The sequence below is a fragment of the Micromesistius poutassou genome (assembly GCF_964030765.1).
Source record: "Micromesistius poutassou genome assembly, chromosome: 3".
NCBI lineage: Eukaryota > Metazoa > Chordata > Actinopteri > Gadiformes > Gadidae > Micromesistius > Micromesistius poutassou.
In genome coordinates this window covers 11,841,266-11,861,092 of record NC_140273.1, presented here as the reverse complement: position 1 = coordinate 11,861,092, position 19,827 = coordinate 11,841,266, and the positions used below count along the sequence as shown (strand labels likewise).

The following is a 19,827-nucleotide window of genomic DNA, read 5'->3' as shown; positions in this document are numbered from 1 at the left end:
TTGCGGATTGAAATGTCATTTGAATTTTGCAACACACGGAGCGTGGCGAAGTGCATTGCAATCACGGGGACGCTATAGCTTTTCAAATTGAATAAAGGAATTCAAAAAATTTGACAAAATGTTATTCTATTTTTATTGTTGTAACTTTTGCAAATTTTATTGAGGATTTCATTGTCACTTTGTATATTAAAATACACTTTGAATAACGTATTTACAAATTACATTATTCAATTGCATAATGAATTGTCAATTGCATAATGTAATGACTTATTGAATTGCAAATTGCAAATTGCATTGCCATTTGAATTTTACTACATATATGCTTCCATATCAAGGAAATGCACGGTACGTTTATGAGCTATGCTGCCTATATTTGCTGTCAATGACATGGGAAGATTTTGGCTTCGTTAATACATCGGATTACAGCTAGTTTTACAGGTAATACCCTATTTTACGGTTGACAAACTGGTGGCACCCCTGTCCTCCACAGCCCCTATCGTCTTTCACCACCACCACGAGGCTACACCCAGTTCTTTACATTTCGCTGTCGCTTTTCGCATACAAATGTAGGATGGACACAAATATGACATACATGAACGTCGTCCCATTATGCCGTATCATCCCATCAATTGACTCGGATCCAACAACGATGGCAGCGTATCGGTCTGAGTCAGCGCTGGGCTTTCAGCTCCAACAGAGCATGTCGGCCCTGCAGTCACACACCCACTAGTGATTCCCCTAGACCAGGGGTCGGCAACCCAAAATGTTGAAAGAGCCATATTGGACCAAAAAAACAAAAACAAATATGTCTGGAGCCGCAAAAAATTAAAAGCCTTATATAACCCTTATAATGAAGGCAACGCATGCTGTATGTATCTATAGTAGCTATATTAGCTTATCAAAATGACTAAATTAACTACAAATACATAATGAGCCTTCATGATTTAGGCCAAGTCCACACGTACCAAAACGATCTTTTTTTTCTCCGTTTTCCCTGGCATCAAGAACATTTGCGTCCACACGGATCCATCTCAATACGACTCAACACGCTACTTCATGTTCCAGGCGTATAGGTGGCGCTGTTTTAACCCTTTTGATCGTCTCAATTGGCGCACGCATGGCTGTTGTTTGTTTGTAAAATGTGGCTTATGTGGTTGTCCATCAGTCTTTTTTTCTCAGCGTGGTGGCACAGGAGCATAATATTTTGCGTAGTGGTGGGCCGTTATCGGCGTTAACGTGCTGCGTTAACGCGAGACTCTTATCGGGCGATAAAAAAAATATCAATTAATCTATTCTCAAAATTGAACTAACCAGAAGCTGAGTGTTTAATAAAATATACTGTCCATAATCGCGCCATATGCTGGAGACAATGTAGCAATGATAATAGAAACAACTTGGGTGAGCGATGACACGTTTTGGGTTGATCGTGACATCAGAGCGTCGAAATAGTTGGTGTTGTTGTTGTTGTAATAATCCAAATCTTCCTCCGAGCTACCCGCCTTGGTACGGCGGTAGGCGGACGCGTACCAGCCGTCTGCCGTCAACGCCGCCGCCCCGGCTGCCGCGACGCGCACCGGAGACGAGCGTGCCGTGGACCTGTAGCGAGAGCACGTCCCGGCGCCGTTATATTTTCCCGCGTTTGAGTTTGTGATAGTAAGCGTGTAGTAAATTATACTAGAGTTTGTGATGCATTTTGGAAACAGGAGATGAGCCCCTGGTCTAATGCGCCACCTGGCTTGAGAAACCCCATCTTTTTCCATTTTCAAACATTTTTGAAAAAGCTCCAGGGAGCCACTAGGCGGCGTTAAAGAGCCGCATGCGGCTCTAGAGCCGCGGGTTGCCGACCCCTGCCCTAGACCGATCACAGCAAATATAGACACAGCCCTGTCCGTATACAGCGAGGCCCGTTTCACACTGCACAGTTGACATCTGTCAATAAACGCCAGACACCCATTGAATTTATCATATTATCATATGTGTATTGTTGGATATTGTTGGTTAAAGTAATACCAAATATAGCAATATTTCTGTCATCAGTTACCTTATAAATATTTACTTGTCCCAATGCGTTTTGTTTTGAAAATGATATAGCACCCCCTATTGGTAGCATATATATTGTTATATATAACCCTATAATCATTTTAACATGATTAATTTCATTATTAGGCCTACCACTGTTGTTATTTCTATCGATGGTGGTGACGATATTTCACACGTAAAAGCTTGTTTATTTCCATTCTGGAGAAATTCAAGTCAAGTCGTTCAAGTGTTGAAGTGTTTCGTGAGCGCTCCGTGACTACACCATGGCGTGGTCGGATCAGCATGTAGGCCCACCACTCACAACTCATTAAAGACATCAATCCAATACACACTAACAGGTTTTCACATGTGTGATGAATTTGATGTAGTTGCATGATTCTTGCACTTTCTAGCTTGTACCTTCATTGTTGAATGGACTTATTGTAAATCCCATTTGTCAAAAGCGTCAGCTAAATAAATATCATGCAGTGTAAAGCAAAAATTCCGGGCATGTGTAATGTCTGATAGTCTGTTCATCGCACACACACACACGCGCGCACGCGTGCACGCATACACACACAATCAAAAACACACTCACATGCACACACGCACACAAACACACACGTAGACATGCACACACACACACACACACACGTGTATGTTTGTGTGTGTGTGTGTGTGTGTGTGTGTGGGGGGGGGGGTTGTCTGGAAGACAATCACTCCAGTAAAGTGCATTCCTCAGACCCTCATGGTGGGTGGCCCCAAGAGACAGGGAAACGGCGATCGCTTCTTCAGAAAATCTGAAAGCCGCCGGGTAATTTGTCTGCTGTTGCTGCTGTGGTATGGACGCTGACACACACACCCACGCACACACACATACACACATGCAGACACACACACACACACACACGCATATACACTCACAAACACGGCAGGTATAAGTGTCGAATAATTTGACAAGTTATGTGTTCACATGTCATAATTACATGGCGAGTGGTCTACCCACGTCAGCAGCCCTCTGTTTGAGGTCTATTTTCCTCACCAAAGACATTTCATTTAAATATTAACCAGCCACTTAAAGGCCTTCCCCGTTGACATGTTGTCTGGTAAGTATCCAAATTTAGAAGAAGAAAAAAACTTAGAGGATTGGTAGTGATTCATGCTAGAAGAGATTAACAGCTACTGTTGATGTCTCAGTAATATAACCGCCGTGTGGATCAATGCTAACAAACCTGTTGTTTGGGTAAACGGGGCCGTCGGAGCAGGTGTCGGACTTTGTTTGCTGGGAGTTGGTAGGTATTTTGCGTATGTTGGGGATAGCGTGTCTACAGATACCAGAAAAAAAAAGCGAAATGCGAAAGCTAGCTAGTCAGTCAGCCATGGGGAGCTTTACCTGGCACCAAGAGCAGTACCACTCCATCATATCTGACTCTAAAATCAGCCATGGCCCGGCTCGCTTGAACGGCAGTGTGCATCTGTGTCCGCCCAACCACGCATACACACACACACACACACACACACACACACACTCACACTCACACTCACACTCCACCACACAGACACACACACACACACACACACACACACACACACACACACATACGAACACTCCACCGCACAGACACACACACAGACACACACACACACACACACATACACAAACACACACACAGACACACACACACACACCCATACAAACACTCCACCACACAGACACCACAGCACGACCGCCAGACAGTCGCTCCATTTGAAGACAGGCTGCGGTTCTTTTCACAAAGTGAATACTCAAGTAACAGCAGTGAAAGGGTGCAATGGAACTAACTGCTACGTCCACGTATTCTGCATTTTTTTGTGCTTATTTGTAAAGAATGTGAAATTACATCATCTTAAAAAAAGGTGTAGGTGAATACAATAAATTGCAATAAATAACAGATCATATTTGTAATGCATAATAATCTCTCCAAATCATTGTTGATCGAGAATCAGAATAATAGGGAGGACAGGAAGTAGAGGGTTTACAGTAAGAGAAGAAACACAAATAGTACAATAGCGGAGTTAAATTATCACATACTCACACCCTGACACAGACTCTCTCACACACACACACCAACGCACACACAAATACACCCACTCACTCAGACACAAACAATAGAATAGCAGAATTCAATTCTCACACACACACACTCACACACACACACACACACACACACACACACAAACACACAAACACACACTGATGCACCCACTCACTCAGACACAAACAATAGAATGGCAGAGTTCAATTCTCACGCGCACGCACGCACACACACACACACACACACACACACACACACACACACACACACAGGGAGAGCAGCTGTCGGTGGGAGTGTGTGTGTCATGTCTTGTCGTGGCGTTCTTGCATAGTTTCTCCATTCAGGCGGCCGGGCTTGCTCTCAACACCACGCTGGAGCTGCTAATACCTCCTGTCTGTCACGCAGAGCTCCGAGATGCTGGCTCAATGGAGTTGACAAACGAGCCTGCAAGACGAGTCAGACCACTACAAGAGGGGAGAGGGACGAGGGAATCATAGAAATAGGGGGGAGGGGGAGGGAGTGTGTGTGTAGTTGTATACATGTATGTCTGCCTGAGAGAGAGAGTGTGTGTGTGTGTGTGTTTGGTTGCAGAGGGACAAGGGAATCATAGAAATAGGGGGGAGGGAGGGGGAGAGTGTGTGTGTAGTTGTATACATGTATGGCTGCCTGAGAGAGAGAGTGTGTGTGTGTGTGTGTGTGTGTGTGTGTGTGTGTGTGTGTGTGTGTGTGTGTGTGTGTGTGTGTGTTGGTTGCACTTGTTCTTGCATGTGTATGTACCTGAGAGTGTGTGTATTGACTGTGTGCATGTGTGTGTATGTGTGAGAGTGAAGGTCGCCCAGGGTCTGATGTGTCCAACAGGTCTATTGAAGAGAAAAGTGTCTGTTTCCGCCTCTCTGTCGTTATCTGTCTTTCTCTCTGTCCCCCCCTTTCTTTCTCTCGCTCTCTCTCTCTTCCTCTCTCCATCTATATACCTCTATCTCACCATCTGTTGAGGTTACCTGTCAATCTCTCTCTCTCTTTCCATTGAGGGTCCCTCGGTCACTAAGGCTTATGCTGGGATCCAGGAGGAAGGAGTGTGTGTGTGTGTGTGTGTGTGTGTGTGTTTGTGTGTGTGTGTGTGTGTGTGTGTGTGTGTGTGTGTGTGTGTGTGTGTGTGTGTGTGTGTGTGTGTGTGTGTGTGGATGTGGGTGTGGGGGTGTGTGTGTTCAATCTAGGTAAATCCTCCAATTAAATCACCCATGCAGACTTTATTCAATATTTCTTTTTTTTAAATGTAGACATTATATATATATATATATATATATATATTTTTTTTTTTTTTTTTTTTTCTTTGAAAGAAAGAATGCAAATATATGTTTTCAGGTTTGACTCTTCCCTGCCATGAGCCGATGGGTAAAAAACAATCACATGAGCCATATCCTTCTCTGTTTAGTTTTATTATGTTTGAAGGACCATCTCAACTTGGTCAGAACAACATTCACATAATCTTGTACTTGCTTCTGCTGTTTCTGTATATAAAATCATTTGACTGGATTTAAAAAACCTTAAATAAGGTGTATGACATATATGGCACGTAGTCCTATGAGCGATATATGTATTTCCATTTATATTATTTATTTGTTATTATTTGTTATTTGATATTGCACTTGTTTTTCTAGTCAACAAGTTCCTTTAGGCTTTATTTTTGGATTATCACTAAAAAAATACCTACATTTTGTTTGTCTATTTTCTTTGGCAGTCTCGAGCATTTGTCAAAGGCTTTTTTTTCCTTTGAAAAATCTTGGTTTGATGAATCTGTCTGGAGGACACACTGGTGAAAATGACCCCGAAGAGCTATTCTTCAAATATCAGAAAATGAAACAGCTGATACTGGGCAAAATGAACAGGCACCCTCATGAAAGTCTAATAAAAACAACAAACAATTACAAAAACATTTACTGAATCTTAGTTAAAAAAAACGACGAAAATGGAGGTAATAAAAAACGGAGAAAAAAAAATGCACAAATTCGCATACGACAATGAAAACAAGGAACACATTTAAATACACCTATAAGACACTGAGAGTCAAATTATTGCACACCTTCCAGCCCTTTTTAAGCTCCTCACCAGTCTGGTGATTTTAGGTGTGAGACAACAGAAAAAAATACTTTCATGACAAATGGTGCTGGGTTTAGGGTCCCGCCGCACAGCATGCAAAACAGAGCCCTCGCACAACATTTGGTGTGCAAATCCATCAGTCCATTCAAATGGAGCCCTGAGCAACAATGTGTACACAGCAGCCCACGGTGCCTGGGATCCCTGAGCCCATTGTCTGGCCCCCGACAAAGGGATCTGGGCCTGGATCACGGACTAATCTCTCGACACTTGAAAACACGTTTTCATGTTGATCAAGACCAGTGTCAAAGTCCTGTGACAAATTCTGATAAAAAAGTACAACAAGGAGCTAATATTGATGAGGTGGACATACAGGCAGACCTGCCTGCCTGTGTGTGTGTGTGTGTGTGTGTATGTGTGTGTGTGTGTGTGTGTGTGTGTGTCAGGGATGATCGAACAATCGACGGACAGAAAGACAGACAAACAGACAATGATATAATACATTTAATAGATCAATTGATTGGTCCACCGACAGACAAAGATAGACAGCAAAACAGGCACAATGACAGATGGATAAATAGATTGATCGAGAGACAGACAAAGATAGACAGACAGACAGCCGGACTGATAGATAGACAGACAGAGAGATAAATAGAACGATCGACAAAGATAGGCAGACAGACAGACAGACAAGGAAAGGCAGACAGACAGACCCATAAATAGATAGTTTGAGGGACAGACAGACAGAACCTGGTCACACCGGTTCTTTGAAACTTCCAGTTTCCTTGGCCTGCCGACCAACAGACCCCAACAGTTGGCCTCCACTGAATGTTTCTGCGTGTTGATTTTAAACCTCTTGACTCTGGTGTTATAAATGTGGCATTATATGAAACACGATGTGGCGTTATATCAAACTTAATGTGGTGTTATATCACAAACTCGGTGTGTTCAGTGTCAGTGTGAGTTTCTGTGGTTTGGTCCATTGACATGCTATTGGAACTCCTCTCTTTACAGTAATCCCAGAAACAGTCACGCCCGGGCCAACCCCTCATCCCTCTAAACCGTGTGTGTGTGTGTGTGTGTGTGTGTGTGTGTGTGCATGTGTGCGTGTGCGTGTGCGTGTGCGTGTGTGTGTGTGTGTGTGTGTGTGCATTTGTTCGTCTAAAACACATGAATGAACTGTCAGTTCCTCAGATGTAGATTCCCTGAATAAACTTTAAATTATCACGTCCTTTCAACTGTTCACAGTTAGCACCAGGTTATTGAAGTAAAAACAACAAAGTGCCAACAACCCCTTGTATCACCTGCAAAAGAGACCAACATTATAATATGAACAAGCTCAACAAAGACCACTATAAAAACAGGCCTTGCATCTTTATGTGCAGAAATGATCCACCACAGGAAGACTTTTGTGCAGGAGGATTATGAATAAACTCTCTCTCTCTGTCTCGCTCTCTCTCACACTGTGTATTCATCTCAAGAACTGACTTACCTTTAAAATGTGCGTGCATTCAGGTCTGCTCTGCACTGCCAAGGCACCAGCTGGCTGCACCTCTGAGAACCTACATGGGACCACTCAGCAATACAGCCAGTCAGATCCCCAGCCCATCGTATATGTGTGTTTGTGTGTGTGTGTGTGTGTGTGTGTGTGTGTCTACGCACTTGCATGTGAGTGAGCATTTGTGAGTGTGGTGTGCACACTCACAAATGTTTCTCTCTCCCTCTCACTCTCTCTCTTCCTCTCCCTCTCTCTCTTCTTCCATCTCTCTCTCTCATTTTGGAGAAAAAAACATTCATTCCATTAAAACAGCACACATCATTTCCCCAGTCCTAATTACCACATTTCCACACAAGTATCGGGGATCCCGAGAGCCGCCCGTGACGGACCTCGCATTGGAGGCCCTGATTGCTCTCACACAAGACGCTACTTGCGCTGGCGTTTTGACTTAAGTACAGATAATCCACTTGTGGCAGTGATTGAGGACGTACAAATCCCACAGTAACAGACACACAGGTGGTAGTGCAGAAAAAAAAAACACATACCAGACTCACTGTTCACCAACACCCAGTTCCCTGGCCCTACGCCTTAAAAACATATCTATACATTAAGATTGTAAGAGCGGCTTTAAGAGCAACTTCAGAAGCAGCTTCCAGGCCAGCTTTCTACCCCGGGTTAACCCAGCTGGGTGTTCTTAGTTTGTTCCTCTGTGTTTGCAGTCTGGTGGGATCCTGCGAGATGCCTATTAACCTCAACCTGCTCCTTGATGACACGTAGCTTAAAAAACGATTTGTCTTTTTTACTGTAAGTCGCATTAAAATATTGATATCCCCGGTAATTCTGTGATTTATACTTTTGTTACCGCCTTTCTTTCTCCTTCTCATGACTCATTGTTGACTAGTCTATTCAATGTTGTGTGCATTCGTTACTGTCGTGATGTATTTATGTATTATTCATAATCTGGGCACTGCATTCATAGATGTCATACATTTGAATTATATAAGTAGGTCTACTCCTAAACTAAACTAGGTAGGTCAACTCCTGCTCTTTAATGCAAGAAACAAACACACTCGCACACACACACACACACACACACACACACACACACACACACACACACACACACACACACACACACACACACACACACACACACACATACAAACACACACAGTATGTGTGGGAAGAGGAGGATGGAGATTACCTTAAAGGGCCATGGAACATTAGCTTTACGTGAACACAAATGATATGCTAATGATATGAGCACCCTGGAGATTGGAAAGTCGAAAGTATGCCACATAAAACAGTACAGTCAGGATGTAGCTCTCTTTAATGCATAATTAATATACTTAATAGACATAATATGATTTACAATAATTACAAGATTTGTTTTACAATGTTTTCTTCAGCACTATGTTTGCTCAAATGATTAATATTGTCAACAATCTGGCCCCTTCACCTCTTTTGGCGTGGTAAAAACAAAGAATGCATGGGACTACATACACAATTATGGATGTATCCGCCGATGTAACCGCACGAACACCCTGTCTTCATATCGAATAATCAGATAATCCGACAACAGACATCTTGAAAGACACGCAGTCGTGCACCCCCCCCCCCCCCCCCCTTCTCAACCCTAGCCCCCACCTTCATCATTTTCCACCGGTCCTTCATCTCCCCGGCTTAGAGCCACACGTCAGGGGTCTGACGGCTGAAGCCAGCCCCCCCACCCCCACCCCCACCCCCACAGAGAGCTTCTCCTGGGAGCGGAGGAGCCAGGCTTCCTGCTAGGCAGTGGAGGAGGATTTAGCCGAGCGGTGAAAGCTTGTCAGAGGGAACACGTACAAACAGGGCTGCTTGTTGTTGTTGTGTGTGTGTGTGTGTGTGTGTGTGTGTGTGTGTGTGTGTGTGTGTGTCGCTGGTTGCAACATCTCTGACGCAGAGTGGATGTCCAGTAGATGACTCGGTTGTTATTTGGCAGCCATTTTCTGATAGGTGGTTTTGATGACCATAACCTAAAGGGCTTTTCAAAGACTTGATTATTGTATATTTTATTTTAAGCGCTTTGTCAAATTACAAATTACTAAATGACTTTACATTTAAAACATTTTAGCAATACTAATAATGAAAAAAAAATCTATATACAGTATTTTAAGTGCTTTTCAAGGTACACAAAGACACTTCATATTCAATCAAGAGTTAAATTAGAGGGGTTTATAAAGCATGTTATGATCATTTGGTACATGTGGTTGGTGCTGGCTTGTTAATATGTTTGTATTCCCCTAACTGATTTCATGGTTAGCTTGTAGTATTCTATTAGATTGCATGTTAAGCCTTACATACACAACCTGTTGTCCAGCCCCTCGCTAAAGGCTGCCCTCTGTGGGAGTGTGTATAGGACGGTTGCTTTAGAAAGCCTTACCTGACAGAGTCTGATTGGACTCTGGGGCTGGGTGAGGCTGCACACCTGTTAACCATCTCCACACATAAGCTGTGTTCGAAATCTCACCGAGTAGAGGGAGTACCATTGCTGCATGTCCTCCCCTCTTTCTCCCATACCTTCCTCTCTATAATAAACCATCAAAAAGAGGAGAAGCCGTTGCTGCTTCAGATGGTGGCCCAGCTGGTGGAGGCCAGGGCCCAGGAGGAGAAGTCGGCTGGTTTAACCTGTTGCACACTGACGTGCAACAGGTGTGCAGCCTCACCCAGCTCCAAAATCTTTCAGACCCTGCCAGGTGAGGCTGCTTCAACCAGCCATCGTCCACACACACCCTCCTACACCATGTGCATGCACAGTGCCAAAAATACTCTTCAACAGAACCACGGGCTAGAAAACCGTTTGCGGTGAACAAGCTTTCGATAGACACTCTCACACATGCTAATGCACAAGTGCGTACACACAGACTGTCTGGCGGGAGACAGGGAGACGGCTTGGTGCTAATGAAGGAGAACCAAAGGGGCAGAGCGACGCACGCAGCCGTGAAGCCGCGGCCGCTTTGAGCTGCAGGTGAGGGGAGGGAAACACTGAGGCGGCCGGCGGGCATGGGCCCACACAGGCCGGGACAACTATGATGGGGTGTGGACCCACACACCCACACAAAGATACATCAGCAAGAGACACATCAGCACCACAACTGTTCCCACAATTGCAATCAAGCATGGAGATAATGGTTGCAACATCCTCAGTACACCTTTGTGTGTGTGTGTGTGTGTGTGTGTGTGTGTGTGTGTGTGTGTGTGTGTGTGTGTGTGTGTGTGTGTGTGTGTGTGTGTGTGTGTGTGTGTGTGTGTGTGTGTGAGAGAGAGAGAGAGACAGCATGTGGTTAGTCACAAAAGGGATCTAAGGATAAACCATGCTGTAAGTGAGATGTAGAAAGGTAGCGATACACACTTTAATTAAACATCATTCATATTGAATCCCTGATGGGCTATTTGGATGATAGAATGAAGCAGTTAAAAAGAGATAAGTTAAAATAACTAAGAATATTACAATTATATATATATATATATATATATATATAAATAAAAGACAAACAGAAAATTGTCGTACTTTATATGCGATAAAATGTCCTGCTCCCTCTTTGCTCACAGCTAACTGGAATGTTTAAAGGATAATTACTTTAGGTATTTGGTATTTGTTTTCCATCTGTTTAAACAGCCAGTGAAACGCTGTATGAACCATTTGATCCGCTCCCTCCATACACAGTTTACCTTGATTTGTTTCAGCTTTGTCAACTGTGGAAGTTCATTATGATAGTCATTGTAATGATAACAGTAATTTGTAGTCATCTTTATCTCAACCACTTTAAGAGACAGGTAGACGTAGCTGTGTTTTTTGGAAACAAAACAATTGATACTGAAGGACATGTGGACATAAACAATGAGGAGGCTAGGTACACTGTTCCTCCTGGATATGCCCCTAAACACATGACACGGTTATGTTTGACTATCAGGGACAGAAAGGGATGTAGAGAGACCCAGAGAAGAAGAGAGAGAGACATAGAGATCCAGAGAAGGCGACAGAGAGAACAAGAAAGAGCGAGAGAGAGAGGGGGGGAGAGCGGGAGGGAGAGATAGGGAGGGAGAGAGACCCAAAGCCCCAGAGAGAGAGTGATTTAACGGCAGTGTTGCTGCCCAGCACAGTGCTTCAGTTATGTAAACTGGCCCAGGTTAGGAGCCAGTCAACCGTCAACGCTTTGCATCCTCCCCAAGCCTCTGACTCTGCTAATGCAAACACAAGCAAACACACACACACATACACACACACACACACACACACACACACACACACACACACACACACACAAAGACATATACATGTAGATACATGTTGACACACACGCACACACATGAAAACAGACACAAATGCATAGAAACACACCCTCATATTCAAACAAGCAAACCCATTTACACACAAGCAAACACACAAACACACATTTTCAAGGGAAAGCCATGTAGTCCAACATTGTTATGAATAATGTTGACAAAATTGTCAAAAGGTTTGCAATGATCAATTATTTGTGTTGTCTGCGATAGCCCAGTGGATTCACTGCAAACCAAGGGGCAGTTCTTTCCTCCCTCCATTATGAGTTAATAGTGTCCCATTAACCCGGCTGTGTACCGACCCTGACCACAGCCTAGTCTCTACAGGTGTGATGTGTGCGGTGCTGCTGCTGCTGAGGCCGGCCCATAAACCTTACACAATGCCCGACAAGTCCCAGACCCCTCCAATGTTCTCAAGTCAAGTGTTCCAAATTCAAATGCATCAATTTGTTTGCTTTTGTTTGGAGAGAGCCGTTTCTCTCTGGCGCGGCCAGAGGGCTATGTGAGACACAAATTAAATCTGACCTCATTTGCCTCCGCTGCTGTATGCCTGGCCGTGTCGCGCGGCAGCTGTACTCCGCAGAGCCGGCCTTCATTTGCCTCTCCGGGGCCCCATCTGTGACGGGACAGCTGGGTGCAGCCCCCCCCCTCAGACACCGGCGCATGGCCCCCTGGACCCTTCTCTGTAGACGGCCGCTCGTAGCGGGGAACCGGTGGCATGGGACCACCGCTCCGGTCCTGCTTCAACAGGAGGTCACTGCGAGTCGGAAGCACACTGTCAGGAAGACACTTCACCACGTTCAGAAGTCACTAAATAGATACATACATTTCTTACATAGAGTTCTGCTTACATTTGCTCACTTTGAAGAAAATGCAGCACATATTGCTTTTATCCCCTTACTCGCCATTCAATTAATTTGGGAAGGGGCTTCCCAAAATGCTGTGACAATATGTTTGAAATAGGATAGGAAGTTTCCTTTTAGGGTTAGGGTTTAGGGTTTGGTATTAGGGTGTAGGTTTGGTTTAGGGTTAGGTTTTACACTTATGGGTTAGGGTTTCGGTTTACACTTAGGGTTATGGTTTCCTCTAAAGGTTTGGCATTAGGGTGTTATTTTTTTGTTCTACGGTTTGGTTTTAGGATTTGGGTTTCCTCCTGGGGTTAGGTTTTGGGGTTTGGTTTTTGGTTCTTGGGATTGATTTAGGGTTAGGGTTTACTATTTGGGTTACGTTTTAGTGCTTGGTATTTGGTATGAGTTTGGTTTTGGTTTTAGGTTAAGGGTTTCCTCTTAGGTTAGATTTTAGGGTTTGGTATTTCTTTCTTGGGATTGGTGAAGGGCAGGCCCGGGGTGGCCATCGGAACGTTCCGGAGGTTTCCCGTTGGGCCGGTCCACTTTCAAATGTATTTTGGGACACTTGGGTGGAAAAAAAAAATACTTTGACCATTATTTTATCTTCTCCTAAAGACGTTCTTCAATCATCTGACATTTCAGCCCCAGCATCGCAGTATATATAATATGGATTATACAATGTACGGTAGTTCAATGTACGGTAGTTTGCACTGTTCATTTATTCAAATTCGTCCACCCCTGAAAAAAGTGGGCCGGTATGTGCCTGGAACTCTCGGGCTGAAAATGGGTCCCTGGTGAAGGGTTAGGGTTTCACCCTAGGGTTAGGTTTTGGGGTCTGGTTTTTTATCCTAGGGTCTGGTTTTAGTGATTAGGGTCTCTATTTGGGTTAGGGTTTAGTGTTTGATATTTGGTAAGGGTTTGGTTTTAGGGTTAGGGTTATTGTTTCCTCTTCAGGTTAGGTTTTAGTGTTTGGGTTTTATTGGGATTGGTTCAGGGTGACCTATTTGGGTTAGGTTTTAAGGTTTGGGTTTGGTTTTAAGGTCAGGGTTTCTGCTCAGGATTAGGTTTTAGGGTTTGGTTTTCAGTTCTTCGGATTGGTTTAGGGTTAGGGTTTCCATTTAGGGTTTTGCTTTTTTGTCCTAGGGTTTGGTTTAAGGGTTAGGTTACCTAACCCTATTTGGGTTAGGTAAGTGTTTAGTATTTGGTAAGGGTTTGGTTTAAGGGTTAGGGTTTTCATCTCAGGGTTAGTTATAGTGTTTGGTTCTTGGGATGGTTTAGGGTTTCTTATTTTATTTTTATTTCTTATTATTTGAGTTTAAGGTTTGGTTATATGCTCTATCAGTGTTGTGTTATCTCATTGGGCAATAGACAGTGAACAAACATTCATTTTTAAATTAAATATTTGAGGATCTCCATAGATTTCCACTTTAAGCAAAAGTTATTAATGTTCACTTGCAACCACACTAATCAAACAATACAGTTCATCAATTGATGAACAGGCTACACAAAGACACAAACACAGTCCAAAAGTGTAATTAGGCTCAATAATAAGTATCTCACGTCTGAATTAAATAAGAATCATTTCGTTCATCCCGACAGCTAAATTTGCTTCCTCATATCAAACGCAAATAGATGTGGCATTACTTCCCGCTCCAAATGTGTGGACAGGGTCATCGTTGAGCGACGTTGGTTGTTTTTAAAACTCACTAACAAGAGTAGTGCAAAAACAGGATCACAAGTAAATATTGGTTGTCAATGGTGTATGATGCGATGCGATGCCAAGTTGTGAGGCATAACCAAACTATGGCAGGTATTAGTCCCGGCCCCTGGAGACGATGTGTATATACAAGAGATTAGTCATGTTTAATTGTTCATGGCCATGGAGCATGCAGTCTTCAGAGCAGGGTGAGGTCCAGAGCAAATGATATGTCTATCCTGCCTGTCATCTAAATGGACCTGGCTATCAACCATATACAGGCCAACTGTTGTATAAATAACTCAACTACCATATGAATGTTTTTCATTGTGCAATATTGCAATATTGTGCTCAAAGTTGTAGGCCATTTTAGGAGAACCATCATTCAGTGAACTAAGGGAAATAAGTAAATATATTGGTAATACTTAACATGAGTTAATGCAGTAATGAGCATTATTATACAGCATTGGCATAGGGGTCAGTGTAAGGGTTAGTAAGTGGTTTAGGGTACCTTAACCCTAATCATACTTAAGGGTTAACTCTACACCTAGTAAATAATTGAGAAACAATTGCCCTAGATAGCATGAACATCATTACCTTTAAATAATGGTGTTAAAATAAAAAATATTGGTAAACATGGTACTATCTAGTAAATTACCCCGTCTACTGATTACTAGACCATAAGTTAACTGTTAATTAACTGCTAGTTAATTGTTAGTTAATTATTATTACTGCATTAATTAATGTTAATGAATGCTTAATTAATTTACCCCTATTGTAACAATATTGGTTGTATTACTTTGCTGGGCTTGCTGAGCATGAACTGTGTTGATTAATTGTGTTCTTCCTTAACCTGCATGTCTTTCGGGGGAACCCAGACCACCTGGAATTATGTTGGCCTGGAGAACCAAACAAAGTTGAATAGAACTAGGTTTTAAGTGTAGGGTTAGGGTTATGTTAAGGGTTAGAGTTTTTGGTAAGGCCTCAATTTAGGGAAGGCTCAGGGTATTGGGTTAGGGGGTCAAGGTTAGGGTTAGGAACTTCCAAAGGTTCACATTGAACCTTCAAAATCTATGAGATATGTAAACTGAACGTGGGCTTGTTCTTGGATACACATGCATTGAATAAACCCTCACACGAGGCTAGCACCTCTCTCGGTTCACCCAGGGGAGAATTCCACAGCTCTGTGGAAACACGGGGAGATCCAGGGGGGAGGGGCGGAGCGGGCTCCACCTCGGTGCTGTCAGCGGTCATTGGCAAGGCCCTCGGAGGGACCCAGCCCTGCTCCGCACATCCCCGCGCGAGTGAAGCTTTCATCGGGGTTGTTGTCTGAGGGACCAAACCCTCGCCTCCATAGCTCCCTCCCTCCCTCACCTTGCATTAACTCTGACACCCGGTGGAGTGTTGAGCGCTGTAAGCATGCGGCCATGTTCAGCTCTCTCTGTCTGTTTATTTAAGAGCTTAGGATGGTTGGAGTCCGGGTCTCTCCTGGAGGTTAACAGAGAGCTGGTGCTTCCTGGTGAAGGCCTCTTCAAGAGAGAAAGAGAGAGAGAGTCCTTCAGCATCTGCTGCACGTGTTGGTTTGGGTCAAAGCCCAATGTCTGCTTTTAGGTTTGAAGCCCACTGCAGGAATGGAAGACGTTGCATTTAAATATGAACTGTGAGTTGGTTTTGTTAAGCATAAAATACAACTTTCGTAATAAATGAACATTACTCAGAAACATAAAAACATAAATAGATTTAGTACAAACAATGTCAGAAAAATAAGTAAATAGACCACTATGAATGTAATGTATCTGGCGGCGTGGAGAGATGATAATGATGATGACCCATGCTTTGCATAACCATAGTCTTTGTCTGGATATTTACATTGACTACTGCAGCTGGCTGGACCAACTACTGGTGCAAAACAAACAGGGAAAAAAGGAACAATAACAATATCTAGGTTACATTACCACTAAAGAGGTATTTTAGTGTTAAACAACAAAACAGCATGGCCCATTTTGGAGGTTTTTAAATAAACTGAGGTCTACTTAAGAAGAGGATTTGAATAGTAACATAAAGTTGTGTGTCTTTTTGAGTTTGCCCAAAACAAGATTGCATGAGGCAATCTTGGGTTGCCAGGATTATAATTATATAATCCTGACCTTAAAACAAAGAAGGAAGAGTATGTTTTAGGTAATATAACTAATTCCTTTTCAAACCATTGCGAGGTAGGAGTGTTTAGTTATTGTACTTAAAAAAAAGATTTAAAAAAAAAAGATAATTTCATGTCATAAATATTATGCATAAATACTGTATGCACGCAAAATTGACACCGAAAAGGAACATGTTCCATCTCATAATAAAGTGTATTTTCTGAACCGTCTATACAATAGATCCTTATGAGCGCAGGTATGTGAGGAGCATGTGATGCGTTCAGGTGGAGGTGTGGCCCCTTAGCAGCTCTCAGCCAACTACTGTCTTCAGGTTACCAGCGGAGACTCGCACTCGCAAAAAAACCCTGGCAGAGGAACATTGAGTCACCTCGACTCCCCACACATACACACACACAAACTCCTAAACACACACCAAACACACGCAGACCGACTCAAGGAATAATCCGCCCGTTGCTTGGAAAGACGACCGAGACAAGCTGATTTCTTATCTTGGATTCGAAGACAAGTGAGTTATTTATAAAGTAAACAAACAACAAATATATAATAATAGTGTTTATAACTTCTCGTCTCTTTCTCGTCTCTTCAATTATTTTTGTTGTTGAAGTATTAAGCTAAGAAAGGTTGGCCGTGAAAGCTGCAGTTTCCTCTGATAATTTTATTTACTATAAAGCTGACCTTTCGTTGTTGTTTTTCTCCTGAAGGCGTCGAGGGCCCTTCATGACCATGCCCATGGTGGTGAAGCTCGAGAAGGAGTCTCCCACGGAGATCTCCCTGCCCACGGACGGCGCCGCCGACCAGGGCGAGGACCAGCCCAGGGGGGGCCGGCGGAGGAAGAGGCCCCTGCAGCGGGGGAAGCCCCCCTACAGCTACATTGCCCTCATCTCCATGGCGATCGCCAACTCACCCGACCGGAAGCTGACGCTGGGCGGCATCTACAAGTTCATCACGGAGCGCTTCCCCTTCTACAAGGACAACTCCAAGAAGTGGCAGAACTCCATCCGCCATAACCTGACGCTCAACGACTGCTTCATCAAGATCCCCCGGGAGCCTGGCCGGCCGGGCAAGGGCAACTACTGGGCCCTGGACCCCAACGCCGAGGACATGTTCGAGAGCGGCAGTTTCCTGCGGCGCCGCAAGCGGTTCAAGCGCTGCGACTTCACCACCTACTCGCCATACATCCATGAGACACCGTCCGTCTTCTCGCCGGTGCAGATCGCCCGCTCGGCCGGGTACGGGAACACTCTCTACCCCAACATGGCCGTCAGCCCCACCTACGGCCAGCAGCTGCCCTCCGCCTACTACCCCTCCCCGTCGCCCCCCGGGTTCGGCCCGGCTCAGGCCCGCATGTTCAGCATCAACACCCTGATCGGACCGGAGGTCATGCAGCAGCAGCAGCAGCAGCAGCAGCAGCAGCAGCAGCAGTCCGTCCGGGGGGGGTACAGCCCGGAGGGGCCCCAGAACTTGACGTCTGGCCCCTGCGGCGCCGGGATGCCCGGCTTCCAGGGCCAGACCTGCGGAGGGGCTGCGCCGTCACCCCGGGGGTCCACCCACGTAGGGTTCCCCTACTCCGGGCCGCACGGCCCCCCCAACCACCACCACCACCACCACCACCACCACCACCCCCACGGGGCCCAGGGCTCGTACGGACAGGGGCACGGCCAGGGGTACGGGATGGTGGGGCGCTCGATGGAGTCGATGGACCATTACGGCAGGGCGTCCCCGGTACACCTGGGCTCCTTCTCTCAGTACAACGGGGCCCAGGGACCCATGGCTAACACCGGGGGTTACCTAAGACACACCACGTACCCAGGGAACATGGAAAGGTTTGTGTCGGCTATATGAGACTTTGGGCCCCTGAACAATGGGAAAGACTATAATGGAGATATTTGTTATTATCAAGGACTTAAAACCTTAGAAAAAAAATTATGTGACATTTCCGGACGGTAACTGTATCCTCAGACAGAGTTGATAAATAGAAAAAATAATGACACGTTAAAATAGGCCCATTTTTTTACGAGACTTGTATGAGAGCCACTTAAAAATTGGCCTTCAGAGGGACTATAGGAGGACTTAAAGCACTGTCAAAGGAAAGGTCCAATAGGCCTTTAGTTGAGTGAAAGGTGATTTATAAAAGTTTTATTGAAGTGAAATTTGTTAGTATAAATTATGCATAATAACTTTCAATAAAGGGTTGCTTTGAGAAAGGATAGCAGTACGTGTGCATGTATTTGGTCGGCAGATTGCTGTATATAAATGTGGAATTCAACTATTTTTGCTTCGCATTTTGCATACTCAAAACGCATCGGCTATGTGTACCCATTTCAAAAATATTTCGTAAATAACCTTTTATCCTTAAACACAATTAAAGAATAAGGCAACTTTATTTTTGTTATTTTATGTTTTTATTGTAGGCCTATTGCGTTAATTTTAACTCGGATCGTTTTATCTAAAAAAAAAAAAAAACAACTTTGCAGTAGGCACAATGAATAACGCAGGAAAAGTGAAATATTTAAGACTAAGGGCTTTGTTTTAGTTTTGTGTTTGCGCTCTCTCCGTTTCTGCTCCGGCGCGTTTCAAGAGTCTCCTGGAGCCACGGTGACGTCCGTCACTGCCCGGCTCCTTATCACGGCCAGACATCTCCACAGCACTCAGGACACGAGCTGCTCCTGTATAGCCACCGCGCACATCCACCAATCAACAAAACCTGTTCACTTGCAACTATTACAATGTATGTGCATGTAGGCATATTATCTTTACAAATATTTTAACGAGGCCATTGAGAATGAGTAGACTATAAATGCAAAGTTTTTGTCTCTAATAAAATCACACCGCTCCCACACGCTTCAAATTCTAGTTTGTAGGCTACTCTAGTAATCCTTTAAACGGAGACCAGTTTATCATCAGTGATTTGATATCACATTTTTTCCATGACTTCTTTAATAATTCGAAAATAAACTTTGATCAAACAAATGGCAGGCCCAGGTCTTATTAAAATAGATTAACAAAGAGCCTACCGTGGGGACTTAAGAAAAGACCAGAGCGACCAAAAGACCAAGGCTACAGAGCGGGTGGAAGCAGGAATCCCAAATAACGATTTATATATTATAATATTTTA

The 19,827-nt window shown here is 44.1% G+C and overlaps 1 protein-coding gene across 1 annotated transcript; it reads left to right on the top strand.

The window, feature by feature from the left end:
• Positions 1 to 17,429: 17,429 nt before the first annotated feature.
• foxe1 (forkhead box E1) lies at positions 17,430 to 18,554 on the top strand (the record flags this gene model as incomplete). Its single annotated transcript, XM_084465742.1, has 1 exon — positions 17,430 to 18,554. One exon carries the CDS (start codon positions 17,430 to 17,432, stop codon positions 18,552 to 18,554), a length of 1,125 nt encoding a protein of 374 aa, XP_084321868.1.
• Positions 18,555 to 19,827: the final 1,273 nt, after the last annotated feature.